The 20654-nt window shown below is 43.1% G+C and overlaps 1 protein-coding gene across 1 annotated transcript; it reads left to right on the forward strand.

Moving 5' to 3' along the window:
* Window positions 1–308: 308 nt before the first annotated feature.
* Window positions 309–20355, forward strand: srprb (SRP receptor subunit beta). The gene is made up of 7 exons (XM_063046053.1): window positions 309–467; window positions 6365–6459; window positions 7835–7912; window positions 10856–10938; window positions 12167–12303; window positions 17337–17391; window positions 19879–20355. Exons 1-7 carry the CDS (start codon window positions 350–352, stop codon window positions 20093–20095), a joined length of 783 nt encoding a protein of 260 aa, XP_062902123.1. The 5' UTR covers window positions 309–349; the 3' UTR covers window positions 20096–20355.
* The last annotated feature ends 299 nt before the right edge of the window (window positions 20356–20654 follow it).

Genomic DNA, 20654 nt, shown 5'->3' on the forward strand with positions numbered 1-20654 from the left:
CACACACACACACACACACACACACACACACACACACACACACACACACACACACACACACACACACACACACACACACACACACACACACACACACACACACACACACACACACACACACACCCCTAGTACGCAGGCTCGTAGTGGGCACGGCGACTTTGGTACACCTCCCGGCACTCCGTGCGCACCCGGTGACTTCGGTACAACTCCCGGCGTTCTCTGCGCGCTGAATGATTTTTGGTACACCTCCCGGCGGCCTGTGCGCATTCCTGGTGTTGTTAGCGAGTACACTTCCCGGCATGCAGTAGGCCTGTTAGTGCAGATCCCAGGGTGCAGTGGGAGCGTTAGAATGGCGGCTGCGTCGGTGCGGGTTTACATGGAGTCGCTCTGGCGGGAATTGGAGGGCTATCAGGACCCTAACGTGCTCGGAATCTTCGTTGCTTTAGTAGTGGTACTGCTCACCATGGGTAAGGATCGGAAAGGTGTGCTTGTGTCTCGCTGTTGGCGGGTGAGCCTGCTGAAATGCGCTCTCCGTTCTGCCAACGTGTCCCTCAAGGCCGGGTTTTGTGGTGAGATCCCGGGCGGAATCCTACGTTTTCTTTCTCAAGCGGCCCATCAGAGCTGGTGATTCGTTTCGACAAGTTTGTGGGCTGTGGAATAGGCAGCAATGACAGAGTAGTGAGGCAGCAAACAGTAAGGGAGATAACCTGCGCTTTTTACCATTCTTCCGCAATCCTGGTGCTTTAATTCCGATCTCTCTGAAGAAACTCGGGAGTCCCAGTGCTACCTCTTCCTGTGTTTCAGAACGCCATTGAAGAGTCTTCAGTGCTTAGGAGTTAGGCACTTGCCTTGACGGAACTTGGAGCAGAAGGCTTATATATAGGTGTGTGCGAAATAAGTGTTCCAGCTGTTGGAGTCCCTGTGCAGAGAATGCTGAATTTGGAGGGTTTTGCAGACAAGTTATTGGTGCTTGCATTCCAGGGCTTCGAGCTCCCTTTAGTAGGTAGTATTTATCCGCAGAATATCCCAAAGTCAACAATTGCAAAATGCCGCCAATTCTGAAGGAGGGCCATTTAACTCGAAATTCAACTGGTTTCTGTTTCTACAGTTGCCGCTTGGCTAGCTTAGTTTTCCCAACATTTCTATCTGATCATTCCCCCCGCCCCCCCCCCCGGCACTTCATGGCTACACTCCACACCTCATGCGTAAACTGACACAGTCACTGGTCCTGCTGTGTTTCCGTGTACCCTGCTGCTACCTAGAAGAGTTCTTACCAACAGTCACTTTGTCACTTTATCATTTCCTGTCAGTAACCTGGTTTTGAGATACCTCTGTAATGAGCTTCACTTCGTGTACATACCATCTGTCTGTATCTCCACACTCAACAGTCACATACTTTATATAAGATTGCCTTAATATTTATGTCTTATTTTTTATGCTTACTGTGTCTTATGCTGCAACAAATCTGGAGTAATAATTAAAGTATTTCATTCTCCTTTCCACTGATGTACTGAAGACTGACAGTAAGAAATCTTGAATCTGTATTCAAAGATTTCTCTGGCCACATGCTGTCCGAAGTGCTTAGTATATGCTGCTTTGTCTGATTCATTTCTTGATCTTTTAAGTATTTTACTCAACCAGGTTAAGATTTTGCTTGTGTATTAAGCAGCTAATTATCTGTGTTTCTTTGCTGTGGCTCTCTAGTGATTTACGTTTTCTGTGGTTTTTTGGACTGGCATCAGGTTGGTGGAGTTTCTGTGTTTTGCCCATATTTAACAAAGTGCCATTTGAACAGATTGGCAACGATTTGGGCTCGGCCATTGAGTATGTGCATACCCAACCTTCACCTCTCTGTTGAGGTGTCCGTGATTCTGGACTGAAGGTGATGGAGGTTGAACAGTTTCCCAGATGTCCTGTAGCTTAGCTCCACTGTAGCAGGGAGCAGGAGTAACACGATGAGAAAGACTGAGAAAATTGTCGTCTTGGTTTGAAGTGTGTTTTTTTTTAGCACCAATTTGCTGCTGAGAGGCCACACCTGCTCCGTGCCTATATCTGAACTGATGGCTACATTATTGGAGGAACATTTTTTAAATTGCCAAACTGATATAAGGTAATGAGATGAATAAGATGTATAAGGTATATAAGATGATGAGAGGCATTGATCGTGTGGATAGTCAGAGGCTCTTTCCCAGGGCTGAAGTAGTTGCCACAAGAGGACACAGGTTTAAAGGGCTTGGAAGTAGGTACAGAGGAGATGTCAGGGGTAAGTTTTTTTACTCAGAGACGGTGAGTGCGTGGAATGGGCTGCTGGCAACGGTGGTGGAAGCGGATACAATAGGGTCTTTTAAGAGACTTTTGGATAGGTACATGGAGTTTAGAAAAATAGAGGTAAGCCTAGTAATTTCTAAGGTAGGCACAACTTTGTGGGCCGAAGGCCTGTATTGTGCTGTAGGTTTTCTATGTTTCTATGATCCTGTTAGTTCAAGTGAAATCCCTTGGAAAGAAACTCTTGCAAAAGGTAAAAGTTTCATATGGCTTTAGAATATCCTAAAGACCAGTGTTGCGGTACAAAAAGCAAAATTCAGTTAATAATGTTAAAGTAATTATTAAGTGTTTTTATTTTTGTTCATTGAAATTTTTCATTAGAGGCAAGCATTGGTCATATCGTAACCACTTCCGGGTTTCAGTAAGGACATTGGCAACAATGTAGTAGACGTGTGATCACTAGCGTGGAGTATGATGTTGTCCAGAGAGGTTGTCCATTGGTGGGTCCTCGAGTGGCTGTAGAGACCAATCTGGGATCCACGTATTCTGTTGCAGTGTGGGCAAGAGTAAGTGGTGGTTGGGCCTTTCAGTTCATCAGTCTCCCGTTTCGTAGCTGGTGCTTGTTCTCTTCAGCACACTGGAGTTTGTTCTCGTGTAGCACTGCGATGAGTTGAGACATGGCTTTGAAGAACAAAAACTAACAGAGAAAATAGCTGGAATTCCTTTTGTTTATTTGGGACACGAGATTTGCTGAACAGTTTGTAACTAGCGTCAGTCGTGTGCACTTGTGTAGCTATCAGACTCTTCACCACATTTAGAACTAATTTTTTAAATAGCATCAGTAGTGCGTGCTTGTGTTATGTTATCCATTTGGGCCAATGGACGCTGATTCAAAAAACAATGATGTTTTAAAATATCAAATTTGCTGGTGAACGCAGCAGACCAGGCAGCATCTCTAGGAAGAGGTACAGTCGACGTTTCAGGCCGAGACTCTGTTCGGGTCTCGGCCCGAAATGTCAACTGTACCTCTTCCGAGAGATGTTGCCTGGCCTGCTGAGTTCACCAGCAACTTTGATGTGTGTTGCTTGAGTTTCCAGCATCTGCAGAATTCTTCGTGTTTGGATTTTCAAAAATATTTTGTTTTTGTTTTCACTTCAATACAAATTTGAGACCTTTGCCAAGATGCCACAAAAAGATTTGGCACTAGCCGAAAGAAAGATTACCCTGCCAGACCAAATTAAAAGCCATCTGTCTAACACCACTTATCATCAGCTGGCAGAGATAACTGGAGTGCTAAAATGTACAATTGCATGCTTTATATAGCTGCAAGATAAACGGTGAGAAGAATGGGCATTGCGCAGAGACAACAGGGAACATCCCAAACATGGAATTGTGAAGCTAAGGATCTATCAATCAGTGGTTCTCCATTGTAACTGGACAAGGTGTGCGTGTCAGTGGACCAATGTTAAAAAACCAGTCAGTGGGGCTAGCCGAGAAGGTGGGTCACAAAGATTTGAAAGCACCATATGGTTGTTTGTCTTGATGGAAATATTAAATTCAAGGAAGCACACAGCAAGAAAGGTAGTGCTGATGCTGTACGTGCGGAGACATGGAAATCTACAAAACTCCCCGACTCACTTCAAAACTGTTGTGCACGTGTCATGTACGATGCTGACGAAACGGGCTTTTCTTACCGTGGCACTCCAGACCGTTCCCTTGGTTACAAATACACAACACTGTTAGGTTCAGAGAACATAATGTATTGATTATCTGCACTGCTTTTGTTCAGTCACCATCAATCGAAAGAACACGGCAGCTTACATTTGTTGAATTCCTTCCTCGATGACTATTAGATAGATCCAACTTTATTGTCATTGTGCCGAGTACAGATACAAAGCCAATGAAATGCAGTTAGTATCTAACCAGAAATGCAAAGAATAGTGTTACTTTCAAAATAACTGAATAAAAAGTAAGTGTTACAACACACAAATATAAAAGTACTGAGACAGTACAATATGGGTGCAATACTGCTTAGCGCTGTAATGAGAGGTTCAGCAGGGTCACAGTCTCAGGGAAGAAGCTGTTCCTGTGCCTGCTGGTGTGGGAGCGGAGGCTCCTGTAGCGCCTACCGGATTGGAGGAGAGTAAAAAAGTCCATGCTTAGGGTGAGATGCATCCTTGATAATGCTTTTCGCCCTGCCCAGGCAGCGTTTATGGTAGATGTTTTCAATGGTGGGCAATTGGGTGCCGATAATCTGCTGGGCAGTTTTCACCACGCGCTGGACTGCTTTGCGGTCCAATACGGGACAATTGCCATACCACACTGAGATGCAGTTGGTGAGTATGCTCTCAATGGTACTGCGGTAAAAGTCCATCAGTATCCTGGGACAGAGGTGAACTTTCTTGATGCTCCAGAGGAAATAAAGGTGCTGTCGCGCCTTTTTGATCAGGATGGAGGGGTTCAGGGACCAGGTGAGATCCTCAGAATTGTGGTCACCAAGGAACTTGAAGCTTGATACACGCTCCACTACAGCTCCATTGGTGTAGATGGTGACGTGAGTGTGGCTCCTCGCATGCCTGAAGTCCACAATGATCTCCTTGGTCTTCTGGATGTTAAGGGCCAGGTTGTTGTTGGCACACCACGCGGCCAGGTGCTGGACCTCATCCCTGTAGGCCGTCTCGTCATCCCCTCTGATCAGGCCGACCACTGTGGTGTTGTCTGCGAACTTTATTATGGAGTTAGAACCATGTACAGGAACGCAGTCATAGGTGAAAAGGGAGTACAGAAGAGGGCTCAGCACACAGCCTTGAGGCACGCCGGTGTTCAGGGTGAGAGTGGAGGAGGAGAGGTTGTCAAACTTAACTGATTGGGGTCTGTTAGTCAAAAAGTCCAAGGTCCTATTGCAGAGGGATGAGCTGATACCAAGCTGGCGAAGTTTGGCAATCAGCTTGGAGGGGATCACAGTATTGAATGCCGAACTAAAGTCAATGAACAGCATTCTGACGTAAGAGTTGGGGCTGTCCAGGTAGGTCAGGGCAGAGTGAACTACCATGGAGATGGCGTCCTCTGTTGACCTGTTGGTGTGATAGGCAGATTGATGGGGGTCCAGGGTAGTGGGCAGACAGGATTTCAGATGTGATATAACCAGTCTCTCAAAGCACTCTGCAATGATGGGAGTGGGTGCAACTGGACGGAAGTTATTCAGGCCCGTGGCAGTGGAATGATTCGGCACTGGAAGGATGGTGGTGATCTTGAAGCGTGTGGGGACAACTGCTTGGGCCAGGGACAAATTAAAAATGTCCGTGAAGACACCGGCCAACTGCCCTGCACAGACTCTGAGCACACGGCCAGGTATTCCATCTGGACCAGCTGCCTTCCGTAAATTCACCCTGCTCAGGGTGGCGCAAACATTGGAGGTGGAAAGTGAACTACTGAACTAAAGGCAACTAATGCACAGTTTTGTAGTACTGTTGGTAGTTTTGCTAGTGCTCTGCTTTTTTGCATTCCATTTAAGTACATAATTTGTTACTTAGTTAAATGTAATTTGTCTTTTTTTAATGCCTTCAATTATTTCTATTAAACTTTGGCTAATTGGGACAGCCACTTAATTGGGTGAAGATGTATGGGTCCCAAAATGTCCCAATTAACTGGAATCCACTATTTGTAGCAGAGCCGTGAGTTTTTATGGTATCCTTGTCAATATTTCATATAAAAGTAACGGTTTGCTGTATCTGCTTTTAGTAATGAGCCATTAGTGACTAGCCCTTGGTAACTGTTGTATGCTATTTGGCATTTTCTGGACCTTACACCTGATGTGCAGGAACAGAAAATTCTGCTTCACCATTGCAACATACATCAAAGTTGCTGGTGAACGCAGCAGGCCAAGCAGCATCTATAGGAAGAGGCGCAGTCGACGTTTCAGGCCGAGACCCTTCGTCAGGACTACATTCCATTTTAGCAAGGTGGAAGCAAATGGAGTGAACCGTCAGCAGCGTTGGGTTAGCAGAGCAGTGCTGGTCTTGGGATCAATAGCTGTGGATTGATAGCAAAATCTTTTAGATAGTTTCACGTGAAAAATATGAAACTGTTTTTGTTACAGTTTTCTTCGTGCTGTTACGGAACAGGAAGAGCAGTCGCAGAGCAATTCTTCTAACGGGTTTGTGTGATTCCGGGAAGACTTTGTTGTGCTGCAGGGTAAGTCAATCTACAAGAAAGTTGATTCTGATGAATGACGTTCTTTCTTCACTTCCTGGTTTATTTTCACTGAACAAAATAACTTGCTTATTTGAGAATATTATAACTTTATAATTTATACTGTACCCTCCCGCAAATGTAAATCTCTCTTAAAGCAAATAAATGGTATGCTGTCTTTGAGGTTTCTGTTCTTTTTTTCTACAGTCCATTTATCAGTAATTCCATTTTATAAGGGCAATTATGTCTTAACACGTAATGTGAAATATTCTTGATTGTATGGATTGTACTTGATCAAAATGAATCTATGTTGAATACAGCTTTGTTTGATGTAGTCTGTATACATTTGTTTGAGGCTGTTATGTCACGTGGGAAGGCTTGTGTTGCCAGCTGGAGGTTATGCCAGTGAGCAGAGGTATTAAGAGTGAGGGTGAGTGAAGGAGCAACACAATACTTTCACAATATATTCTATATATTGTCTTGAATTACAAAATATAGAATAAGGCACGAGGCTTTGAGCTGGACCCATTCTGCATTGTACTAGAATTAGGTTTGCAAAGGCAATAGAAGCAAGCAATTCTGGCACACCTCTGCCTGTGCCTACTCAATCATTTGATAAGATTGTTTTTTTTTAAAGACTATTCTGAGATCCTGTAACTAAAAACTGTCAGCTTCTGTCTTGAATATACTCAGTGACTAAGCTACTACAGTGTTCCGAGTAGAAGCTCCACAAAGATTCTCAACTCCTGAAGAAAATTCTTCGCTCAAGTCTGTAATGATCTGCCCTTTGTTTTGATACTCTGGGAGAAGCATCAGTCTTGCATCTACTCTTATAAGCCCTGTAATATAAATTTATGCTTCTCCGTAGCCAACCTTGAGTGTCACATTAACCGTCTAGAGATAGCATGAGGCAGAAATGGTGATTATAGTTGCAACACTAGGGGAGATGAACCCATAATTGGGAGGTAAGCCTGACTAATAAACTGTGTCTGTTGGTGAGATGGCTAGCTCAGTGATGAAGCACTTTGTATTTTACCGAGCACTGTGACTTTTCTTTGGATCATCACATGAAAACTAAAAGCGTCAAATAGAATCTCCTCCCTCCACACTTTAGGCAACTTTGCATGTTTTCTCTTTCCCATTTTGATGCAACATCTTCGGTGTGAGCCATTAACTCTGTAATAATGCTCATAATTGAAGTGATGTATAACATTCTGCAGATTATATCGCCTCACTAGTATAATGGTTTAATATAATCATTCATAAAAGTGTTGCTTGCAATTTAGTTGCCAATTATTAACTTCCTTTGATATAAAAATGCAAAGTATATAAAAGAAAAAGGGCCATTCACCTCCCTAATGCTTGTATCTTATTTCAGCTACTGTCAAGGAAATTTATGGTGACGCATACATCCATAACCAGTAACTCTGCATTGTACAAACCTAAAGGTGACAAGGTAGGTATGTAACTTATCATGCCGATGAACTTGCATTTATTTAAATGCTCTATTTGCTTTCCATAGGAATCACCCTCTAGGTGACTCTTGTCCACTTGTCCCTCCCCATTGATCTCCCTCCTAGCCTTAACTGTGCAACCAGAAAGTGCTATACCTAGCCCTAAAGCTCTTCCCTCATCACCATTCAGGGCCCTAAACTGTCCAGCCAGGTGAGGTGATACTTCACCTGTAAGTCTAACGGGGCCATCTACTGTATATAGTCCTCCTGGTGTGGCTCCTCTGTGTTGGAGAGATCTGATGTACAAAGGTCTAAGACACATATATATATATATAGCTGGGGTGTTTAGGACTTTTGCACAGCACTGTATTTGGCAATGGAGCCGAGAGCAAATTTGGCGGGAGCAAAAGATGTTGGGATTGGAGAGGGTGGAGTGCTTTGGAAGGTCTGTGGGATAGCTGGCAGAGAAAGAGTGGGGTTGGGGATGGGGGATGGCATGGGCACAGACACACCCACCCCTGAGACACCAGGCTAGGTTATTTGATTCCACACAGTTGGTTTATTGATCATGACAGAATGTCTCTCTGGTTCTTCTGACTCCTCCCCTCTCACTTCCCCTTTTTCCAACCATGATCCCCCTCTCCCTGCCCCCTTCCCACTCTCAGTCTACAATAAAGACCCATATCAGAATCAGGTTTATCATCTCTTGAATATGTCATGAAATTTGTTTTTGCGGCAGCAGAACAATGCAATACATAAAATTACTTCAGTTTTCTGCAAAGGACTTGGACACCTTATCTACATGTATATGTAAGTGTGCCTAAGATTTTTGCACAGTGCTGTTGATTGGAGGACTACATTGTTGCGTACCTTCATCCCATCCGGCACAAAAGGTGTGACTTCCCAGTGGCCACCCATTTCAGTTCAATTTCCCATTCTCACATGTCAGTCCATTCCTATCATAATCCTATCTTCAGCTCTTCGCCTCTTCCACCTATCACAGCCCAGCTTCTTCCGTCATCTCCCTTGCCCAGACAGCCACCTTCTCCTCACCTGGCTTCACATATCTTCTGCCTGCTTGTACCCCCTCCCCTCAACTCACCTGTTTCGGCTCCTCCTTCCTTTCCACTCCGGACGAAGAGTTTTGGTCTGAAACATTGACTGTTTATTTCCCTCCATAGAGGCTGCCTGACCTGCAGAGCTCCTTCAGTATTTTGAATGCGTTGCTCAAGATTTTGAGCATCTGCAGAATCTGTTGTGTTTACTATTTGCTGATATGACTGGTTCTGAAGCTTTGCTTGGTTCCACAAAGCAGCTAAGAGAAGCTTTGAAAATAAGGTGGATTCCTTCCTTAAAAATGCACTGGCCATGAAGTGACCAACAAGAGACAGATAAGAGTGATTATTAATTATTTCTTATTTCTACAAAACAAAAACAATAATGCCAGATTCCTCTGCACTTTGGTATCCAGTAGTGTATGATCTTAACCTACCAAACTCACTTTAAGCAAAATGTAAACGTTTTGCAGTCAAAAGTAAGGTGCATTAATATTTTTCTGTGAGATGCCAATTGCTTGGCTCTAATTACTCAAAAATTTTAAGGACACATTTTGATTTTGAGGTCAAAGGGGATTGATTTCATTATTTGTATTTATTTTGACTGTTATCAAAGAAAGGTTTATATTTTTCTGGTGCACTGTCTTGTCTCTTGGGATGCTTTGAAGCCAATCATTGGTTAGTCACTTAATATGTGGTCAAAATGGTGGCCATTTTACACACCACTGGTTTCCTTTTTATTTTGCCTATTGGCTCCTGGAGGTGTATCTGCACAGCAAGGGCTGCTTCTGTGTTACTGCCATTTATTCTATTCCCAGGGCAGAGACTTGTATTGGTACCAGACAAACATAAATTTAAAGGTTTTCCAGTTCTATCCACGTGATTTCCAGTATCTCTGTTAATGCCAAAAACACACTTCCTTAAGAACTGTTCACCTTTTCTACTTCACTGACAACCACATCCCTTCTGTGGCCCCATCCTGCTCAACCACCAGAGATGCACACGTCTCTTACCGGCTGCCACCACCTTTCACTGGCCAGCAGGAAAATGAAGTATTGTTTCTGAAGCTTATACTGAGCTTCATTGAAGCAGTGATTTGTACTTTCTCCTTTGTTTTTTCTACAGCAAAGAGGCCAATTCCACATTGAGGTACTGTTTACAGAATTCCTCTTTGTTACAGTGTGACTGCTGCCACTTTAATTCTCCATTCCACCATCGGTCCTCTGCATTGTACACTGCTCCAATGAAGCTTTGGAAACAACACTTCATTGATAAATATTTCTAGCTCTTTGTATATTTTCTTACCAACATCCTCCGTACCTTCCTTTTCGTGTTAAAGATCATTTTGTTTCTCCCATTCATAGCTCTTCCAGATCACTCTTGTTTCATTATAATCCATTATCACCTGATTTTTGCCTTTTATAGTTTACAAAGAAGGCAACATGTGTTAACATTTAATCTTTCCTTATCCTATCTCTGCCCCTTAACTCTTGTTTATTTTAAGCTTATCCCAGTTCTGAAATCTCAGAAAGATATTTCATATCATGCAAACATGAGGAATGAGAACCAGGCTGCATCTCTAGGAAGAAGTACAGTCAAGGTTTCAGGCCGAGACCCTTTGTCAGGACTAACTGAAGGAAGAGCTAGCTAGCTCTTACTAGCTCTTCCTTCCGTTAGTCCTGATGAAGGGTCTCGGCCCAAAATGTTGGCTGTACCTCTTTCATATCATGCTCCTATCTCTATAAACATTGTTTGACAGTTATTGCTGTAGCATTTCCCAGCTGCTTTTGACTCCGTATGGATTTCAATGTTGGGTTAGTTGAGCGGTGAGAAAAGAAATAGTCCCCAGAGGGGCTGAGGAAACAGCTGAGCTTCTGTCTCTTTTAACAGGCCCCTGCACTTACTTTGCACGATCTGCCTGGTCATGAAAGTCTGCGTCATCAGTATTTGGAGAAACACAAGAATGATGCCAGGTAAAACATCGTATGTCATCAATACCTTTTTAATGTGGATTTGGATGCAGAGTTTGAGAACCTAATGTCATGGTACGATTCATTAACTTTATTCTATAGACGATCCATTGGAAGACTGAGCTTAAAAAATTGTGTGCTAATGTGTGTTACCGTTGGCATTCGACGTGTTGTACCCACTCTGTTCCTTGAGGATCCAACTTTAGGATAAAAGAGCATAATGCCTGGATCCAGAGATTTCTGTGGCATCCATAAAATGCAAGGACCTGCATACATACAGTACCTTCTAAAAATGATCCTTTAATAAAGACGGGTAAATATGAAGTAAGGACTGGGATGTCAGAGAAAGCTGTTTAAAGATCGAGATGACGCAATGTTTAAGGAAGTGAGGGTGCGGGGCATTCCATAGCATTCTGCTAACAGAGCTGAAGAAGAAGAAGGAAACCCTTAACTCCGAGTGGAGTCATCGAGACGCTGTCATGACGGCGTTTTTTTTTAGCAGGCTTGGCCGAGTTGCTAGCTCGACGCTCAACCCAGCACGGATGGAAAGCGTGCAAGGGAGCCAGCTGGATTCGAACTCAGGAGCCTTCACTCCGAAGTCCGGCGCTGATGCCACTTTGCCACCAGCTGGCCAACATAGCTGCATGTATGGCTATTAATGATGGGACTGAGATTAAAAGAATAGAGATGTTAATGATGGAATGGAGCAAGGCATTTGAGCAAAGATCGTATAGGTCAGTGCCGATCGACCGTAACAGTATAAAATAGGATTTAAAAACTAGAAATGGTGTAGCTCCAAGGAGTTCCAAAGGGGGAGAAAGACAGGAGCCTGCCCAGCTGAGCATTGCAGTGGTCAAGTGTAGAATTGACAGTGATGTCAGTCAGCATTGAGCAGCAGACAGATTAGACAGGAATGGACATCATTGATTTGGAAGTAGGAAAAAAATTTTGAGATGTGGATATAGAATCAGCCATAATTGGCCACAATCTACATTCCCTTTCTAAATTTCCCAACCCAAGGAAGTACCTTTCGAGCTCCCACGCTGGCAATCCCTTTCATGTTTTTTCTTTTTGCATTGAAACTCTGAGTATAGTCTTTATGATGTAGACCACTAGGGAATGAGAAGAATGAGATCATACAAGATCAAAGGTGATGTGGTTCAGCTTGAGCTAGCGCCTGGAGGAGGGCTGGAATAGAGTTTGGACATAATTCGGTGTTCTTTTCACACAGAGCTATTGTCTTTGTAGTGGACAGTGTGTCATTTCAAAAGGAGCTGAAGGATGTCGCTGAGTTCCTCTACATGATGCTGACCGATGCAGTGATTGTGAAGAATGCACCACCACTTCTGATAGCTTGCAACAAGCAAGGTGAGGTGATGCTAATGCTGTTCAAGTACTGACTGCACCCTGAAGTGCTTGCTTCACGTGCAGCTGTTGGTGCTTACACGCAGAAGCTTGCTTTCGTACAGGTCTTGTGGCAGGGGGAGTGGGGTGGTCTTGGTTCTGCGTTTTGCAGTGGGACTGAAAAGCAGAGGGCTGTGGACACAGATCAGCACATCACCGAAGCCAGCCTAACCTCAGTGGACTTTGTACACTTTGCTGTGACTTTGTAAAGCAGCCACTCACCCGGGACGTTGTCTTCTTCCCCTTTCTGTTAGGCAGTCGATACAAAAGCCTGAAAGTGCATACCACCAGCCTTAAGGATAGCTTCTATATTTTTGTAATGAGGCTCCAGAAGTTCCGAGTAACACACACAAAATGCTGGAGGAACTCAGCGGGCCAGGTAGCATCCATGGAAAACAGCACAGTTGATGTTTCAGCCCAAAACATCTATGCTTTTTCCATACATGCTGCCTGGATTGCTGAGTTCCTCTAGCATTTTGTGTGTATTGCGCGGATTTCCAGCATCTGCAGATTTTTTTCGTGCTTGTGAAAAGTTCAGAGTTCAAATTTATTATCAAAGTGCGTGCACCATATACAATCTTGGGATATATCTTCTTGCAGGCAGCCACAAAACAAAGAAACAATAAAATCCATGGAAAACCACCAACAACAAAGACGAGCAACCATCCAATGTGCAGAAGAGAACAAATCGTGCAAACAGTAAAAATTAAACAAGTAATACAAGGAACTTGTGCTGTGGATTGAGTCCACAGCTACGGAGTCAGTTCAGTACCGAGGGGGTGAAACCAGTCCTGGAAGCCCTAAAACTGCAGGGCAGCAACTGGTGGTGTGGGACCCAAGTCTGCTGCCCGATAAGTAATAGCAAGAGGAGAGGGTGACAGGACAAACACGGGCAGATGGTGCTGAACACCAATTCGTTTTCCACTCTTGGGCCTCAATGCTTTAATTTGGCTTGACACATTAATCAGCACGGAGTAAAGGAGCTGAGCCTGTGTTTCTTTCCCGCTCTGCCTCGACGAAGCACCCATCCCCAGTAATGGCCGTACTCGCATTCTCGAGCGTCAGTTTCATCGAATCCTTCAAGAGATTGTAAAATCGCCAGTTCATTTAGATGGTTCAAAAGTAAATTTCTTAAAGGGAAATTACAGGCTGCAGATTGCAGTGATTGTTGTACAGAAGTTTATCTGGTAGTTTTGTGAAAAACGCTGCTGTAGAGCCATAAGGTAGCCTTGTGTCATTATGGCCTTGCACCTTATTGTCTACCTGCACTGCACTCTCTGAAACTGTGTACTTTTTTCCTGCATTCCTCTGTAAAATCATCTGTATAAATAGCGTACAAAGCACTACCTATGTGATAATAACAAACCTATTTACTAATTACCTACTGATTGACGTTTTCTGTCTGCTAGGTACAAGGGAAATCAGAAATGTATTTTATATCTTCAATTTGGAACAGGTTATGGATTGAAAGCTCTTCATAGCCAAATGTCATCAACGTGGATCAAGCTATGTTATCTCCTTGTGGTCAAGTTTCTCAAGTTGGATGCTGGGGGCTGTAAAGCTATTGCTGGAGGCATCTTGTGTGTCTCCCTAACTTGCGCTGAGTCCTTGGCAGCACCTCTTGGAGTTGGTGGTTTCTCTCCTGAGAGGTCTACTTTGCTTTATGCAATTGTGATGGGTCCCTGCTCCTCATGGATCTGCAGAAAGACTAAGATTGCTTTCAAAAAGGATACTTACAAAATATCAATAGCTTGAAAATAAAGGGAATTGCTTGTTTTTTTTTTCCCCATTTAATCTTGTGGGATCAATGTAAAGATTCTGGGATGTAGTATCATTAATTACGAGCAATTTGAGTCCATTCTATTAAAATACTACTTCAATGTTTTAAGCGATTCTCCCAAGCCAGTAAGTGACATCAACATGGGACCATTTTGAGTAATTGTTGTCAATGTAACATATTCTGTCTACATCTGTTGAAATGCAGGTAGCCTGTAGAAAGAAGCAATATTGTCCTTTGGTATTAGATGTTTCAGAAAGGACAGGGACGGAGGCAAAAGAGGTGGGGGCATGGCACTGTTTATCAGAGATAGTGTCACGGCTGCAGAAAAGGTGGACGCCATGGGGGGATTGTCTACGGAGTCTCTGTGGGTGGAGGATAGGAACAAGAAGGGATCAATAAATTTACTGGGTGTTTTTTATAGGCCGCCCAATAGTAACAGGGATATCGAAGATCAGATAGGGAAACAGATCCTGGCAAGGTGTAATAATAACAGAGTTGTTGTGATGGGAGATTTTTATTTCCCAAATATCGATTGGCATCTCCCTCGAGCAAGGGGTTTAGATGGGGTGGAGTTTGTTAAGTGTATTCAGGAAGGTTTCTTGACACAATATGTAGATAAGCCTACAAGAGGAGAGGCTGTACTTGATTTGGTATTGGGAAATGAACCTGGTCAGGTGTCAGATCTCTCAGTGGGAGAGCATTTTGGAGATGGTGATCGTAATTTTGTCTCCTTCACAATAGCATTGGAGAGAGATAGGAACAGACAAGTTAGAAAAGCGTTTAATTGGAGTAAGGGAATTATGAGGCTATCAGGCAGGAAATTGGAGGCTTAAATTGGAAACAGATGGTCTCAGGGAAAAGTATGGAAGAAATGTTGCAAATATTCAGGGAATATTTGTGTGGAGTTCTGCATAGGTACGTTCCAATGAAACAGGGAAGTACAGGAACTGTGGTGTACAAAGGCTGTAATAAATCTAGTCAAGAAGAAAAGACTTGACTAGACTTGACTTGCTCTCTGAAGGTTCAGAGAGCTAGGTAATGTTAGAGATCTAGAAGATTATAAGGCTAATAGGAAGGAGTTTAAGAAGGAAATTAGGAGAGCCAGAAGGGACCAAGAGAAAGCCTTGGTGGGCAGGATTAAGGAAAACCCCAAGGCATTCTACAAGTATGTGAAGAGCAAGAGGATAAGACGTGAAAGAATAGGACCTATCAAACGTGACAGTGGGGAAATGTGTATGGAACCGGAGGAAATAGCAGAGGTACTTCCTGAATACATCGGTATTCACTGTGGAAAAGGATCTTGGTGATTATAGGAATGACTTGCAGCAGACTGAAAAGCTTGAGCATGTAGATATTAGGAAAGAGGATGTGCTGGAGCTTTTGGAAAGCATCAAGTTGGATAAGTCACCGGGACCGGATGAGATGTACCCCAGGCTACTGTGGGAGGCAAGGGAGGAGATTGCTGAGCCTCTGGCAACGATCTTTGAATCATCAATGGGGACGGGAGAGGTTCCAGAGGATCGGAGGGTTGCGGATGTTGTTCCTTTATTCAATAAAGAGAGTAGAGATAGCCCAGGAAATTATAGACCAGTGAGTTTTACCTCAGTGGTTGGTAAGTTGATGGAGGAGATCCTGAGAAGCAGGATTTATGAACATTTGGAGAGGTATATGATTAGGAATAGTCAGCATCGCTTTGTCAAGGGCAGGTCATACCTTACAAGCACGATTGAATATTTTGAGGATGTGACTAAACACATTGATGAAGGAAGAGCAGCAGATGTAGTGTATATGAATTTCAGCAAGGAATTTGATAAGGTATCCCATGCAAGGCTTATTGAGAAAGTAAGGAGGGATGGGATCCACGGGGACATTGCTTTGTGGATCCAGAACTGGCTTGCCTACAGAAGGCAAAGAGTGGTTGTAGACGGGTCATATTCTGCATGGAGGTCAGCCACCAGTGGAGTGCCTCAGGGATCTGTTCTGGGACCCTTACTCTTCGTGATTTTTTATAAATGACCTTGATGAGGAAGTGGAGGGATGGGTTTGTAAATTTGCTGATGACACTAAGGTTGGGTGTGTTGTGGATAGTGTGGAGGGCTGTCAGAGGTTACAGCGGGATATTAATAGGATGCAAAACTGAGCTGAAAAATGGCAGATGGAGTTCAACCCAGATAATGTGAAGTGTTTCATTTTGGTAGGTCAATATGATGGCAGAATATAATATTAATGGTAAGACTCTTGGCAGTGTGGAGAATCAGAGCGATCTTGGGGGTCCGAGTCCATAGGGCACTCGAAGCTGCTGCGCAGGTTGGCTCTGTGGTTAAGAAGGTGTACGGTGTATTGGTCTTCATCAATCGTGGAATTGAATTTAGGAGCCGAGAGGTAATGTTGCAGCTATATAGGATCCTGGTCAGACCACACTTGGAGTACTGTGCTTAGTTCTGGTCACCTCACTAAGGATGTGGAAGCCATAGAAAGGGTGCAGAGGAGATTTACAAGGATGTTGCCTGGATTGGGGAGCATGCCTTATGAGAATAGGTTGAGTGAACTCGACCTTTTCTCCTTGGAGTGACGGAGGATGAGAGGTGACCTGATGGAGGTGTATAAGATGATGAGACGCATTGATCGTGTGCATAGTCAGAGGCTTTTTCCCAGGGTTGAAATGGTTGCCACAAGAGGACACAGGTTTATGGTGCTGGGCAGTAGGTACAGAGGAGATGTCAGGGGTAAGTTTTTTACTCAGTAGTGAGTGCATGGAATGGGCTGCTGGCAACGGTGGTGGAGGTGGATACGATAGGGTCTTTTAAGAGACTTTTAGATAGGTATATGGAGCTTAGTTAAATAGGGGGCTGTAGGTAAGCCTAGTAATTTCTAAGGTAGGGACATGTTCAGCACAACTCTGTGGGCCAAAGTGCCTGTATCATGCGTAAACACGAGGAATTCTGCAGATGCTGGAAATTCAAGCAACACACATCACGTCAAAGTTGCTGGTGAATGCGGCAGGCCAGGCAGCATCTCTAGGAAGAGGTACAGTCGACGCCTGATGAAGGGTCTCAGCCCGAAACATCGACTGTACTTCTTCCTAGAGATGCTGCCTGGCCTGCTGCGTTCACCAGCAACTTTGATGTGTGTTGCCTGTATTGTGCTGTAGGTTTTCTATGTTTGCATGCTCAGTAGGTTTAAAAAAATTAAGTTTTGTCTGTCTGTTGAATTACAGATGTGACCATGGCCAAATCTGCAAAATTAATTCAGCAACAACTGGAAAAGGAGCTGTGAGTATTGTATTGCAGGTGTGATGTTAGAATAAAAAGTCCTGTAGGATCTTGTCTTTCAGAAGGGGTGCTAGGGACTGTGTTTTCTCATAGAATAGGTAGCTATTGTTTCTGTTTGTACCACCAGCTCTGGATTAGTTTAGAAAAGGTGCATATTACATGAAATCTAATATCTTTTATATTTTACATAGACACTACTGTGAAAGTACTCACAGACTGGTACAACACACCACGGACCATGATGTATTACCGATCAATTAACCTAATACATAACCAAAATAATCCTTCCCTCCTACATAGCCCATAATCCTTCATTTTTCTTTCATCCATGTGCCTATCTAAGAGATTCCTGGATATTGCAGAGGAACTCTCCCCTGCTAAGAATCCTGCCATTGACCTTGTATACTGCCTACAAGTTTGACTTTCCAAAGTTTATCACCACCCACTTTTCTGGACTGAACTCCATCCTCCACTTCCAAGTCCATATTAATTGCTTTCCTGGATCTCATTTGTATTTTATTTTGTAGATAATGGATAAAATGTATCTGATAGAAATCTACGTGTACACAAGACAATAGCAAGAGAAGGCCATCTGATCTATCAGTGCTGTTCTAGGCAGAGAATTCCAAAAAATCACCACCACCTCTCCGAAGCAATTCCTGAGCAGCTCAGTTTTATTAGCCTGTTCCCTCATCCTGTAGCTGTTTCCTTATTCAGGACATTTCCATTCATGCAAATAATATCTACCTCATAAGGCCCTCTGAGGAGATGAAATGTTTCAGTAAGGTCATTTTTACAAACTTCAAAGAATATGCATCTAATTCTTTAAAAATCCTTTGATAAGACCAGCTTCTCAACCCAGGAATTAGCCTGGAGCTTCTCCAGTACTAGCGTATCCTTTCTTAAGTATGGGTCTAACATGGCATACAGTATCTCTGATGCAGCTTTACCAACATCTTGTGCAAGTGTGTTAAACCTCCTCTGTTTCTAAATTCCAACCACTTTTCAATTAAGCTATTTTGTTTTCCTTCCTACCTACCTATTGCTACACCTCCACACTAATCTTTAGTGTTTTGTACTCAAAAACATCTAGATTCCTCTGTATTTACTCATTTGCAATTTCTTCCCATTTGAGCAATAGTCTGTCTTTTGATTCTCCGTATTAAAGTACATAATCTCACACTATCCTCCAGTAAATTCTAACCACCAAGTTATTATTCACTCACTCAAACTGCCGATATCTTATTGCTCTCTCTTATTTATGTATCATCAGCAAACTTGGATACCTTGTATCTCATCTCATTCATGTCAATAAATAATCACTTGCGTACATTCTTCCAGCCTGAAAACGCCCCATTTGTTCCTACTTTGTTTTCTCTGTGGTAGCCAGTTATCAATCCACATTAGCACTGTAAAGCCAGGCTCCTGCTCACCAGCTTTTTGTTTCATCTTAGGAAGTGCCTTCAGAAAATCCAAAAACACGTACTGTATATACCGGTCCTATCTGTGGACTCTGCTTGTTAGATCCTCAGAACCCTAGCGATTTTTTTTTTTTCAAACATGATTTTTCTTTCTTAAAACCATATAGGCTTGTTTTAATGGGGGGGGGGGTGCATGATAGTGTAGTGGTTAGCACAATGCGTTACGGTACAAGCAACCCTAGTTCAATTCCCACCTCTCTCTGTAAGGAGTTTGTATGTTCTCCCTTTGACTGCATGGGTTTTCTTTCGGGTGCTCTGGTTTCTTCCCACAGTCCTAAGACATACTGGTTAGTAGTTAATTGGTCATTGTAATTGTCCCATGATCAGGCTCAGATTAAATTGGGGGCATGCTGGACGGCATGGCTCTGAGGGCCAGAAGATCCTACTCCATGCTGTATTGGACTAAGCTTCTCCAAATTGATTATTATTTCCTTTATTACGGGCTACAAATTACCTGACTGATAGTTTTCTGTGTGTTGTTTTTTTTTCTTTTTCCCTTCTCCAGCAAGGGTGCATCGGTGGAGTTTTTCCCCATCCACTGGTACCCTTCTGAAACTTGAATTTTGAAAGACTTCACCTAATGTGTTTACTATCTACAGACACTTGGATGCAGACCATTGGGTCCTGGTGACCTGTTTCACCTTTAATTCTGTTAATATAATCTCAACTCACTCTTTCTAATTAAGATGCATTTCTCCAGAGTGTTATAAAATAGACACAAATGTGCATTAACTTCAACTTTACATCTTACAGATGAAGTGAATGAACTTTACTCTGTAGTGAATAAGTTGATTACTTTTTGAACCAAATGCAAAAAATATTTGGGATAACCACATTTGAGTTTCAGAAACCCAAATGCTTGGTATTTGCACCACTCCTGTTTTTTGTCTGTCCTGTGATGACAGGTTATATAAACTGAATTGATTCTTTGACCTTATTACCTTGTTCTTGGTCACCACCTATCATGACATATGTAAAATCTGTTTTTTTTTGTTCTTCCCCACAGAAACACTCTGAGGACAATTCGCTCTGGTGTACCAAAGTCCTTGGATGGATCTGGCATTGCTGGCTCTGTACCCTTGGGAAAGAAGGGAAAAGATTATGATTTCTCTCAGGGGCCTATGAAGGTGGAGTTTGCAGAGTGCAGTGCAAGAGGCAACAAAGGAAGTGATGGCGAGGTGGACTTAAGCACTATAGAAGCTTGGCTTGTTAAAGTAGCGTGAGGCGTTATAAAAAGGCACGTGCATGAGGATGATGGTTCACGTGTACTGAGACTGTCCAAGAATTGAAGGGTCAAGCTCTTGATGCTGAAGGTTTGAAGAAATGTGGATATTGGCTACTTGGTGCTTGCTGTATCTGCTTGCCTTGAGTTAATGTGACTGTTATTTCCAACATTGATGTAATCAGTGCTTTTCTGTTGCTGGGTGAATTAGCAACACATCTTGTTCATTCATAATCAAATAAAATAATAGATACAACATGATATTTACTGTAATGCATCATTTCTGTGGAGATAATTTTACTTTACCACATTAATTACCACAGGGTGACCCCTGTTTCCATCCAGGGGTTCAGTGTGGACATGGTGAAGGATTACAAATACCTGGGGATACGAATTGACAATAAACTGGACTGGTCTAAGAACACTGAGGCTGTCTACAAGAAGGGTCAGAGCCGTCTCTATTTCCTGAGGAGACTGAGGTCCTTTAACATCTGCCGGACGATGCTGAGGACGTTCTTCAAGTCTGTGGTGGCCAGTGCTATCATGTTTGTTGTTTTGTG

The sequence above is a fragment of the Mobula hypostoma genome, chromosome 4 (genome assembly GCF_963921235.1).
Source record: "Mobula hypostoma chromosome 4, sMobHyp1.1, whole genome shotgun sequence".
Taxonomy (NCBI): Eukaryota; Metazoa; Chordata; class Chondrichthyes; order Myliobatiformes; family Myliobatidae; genus Mobula; species Mobula hypostoma.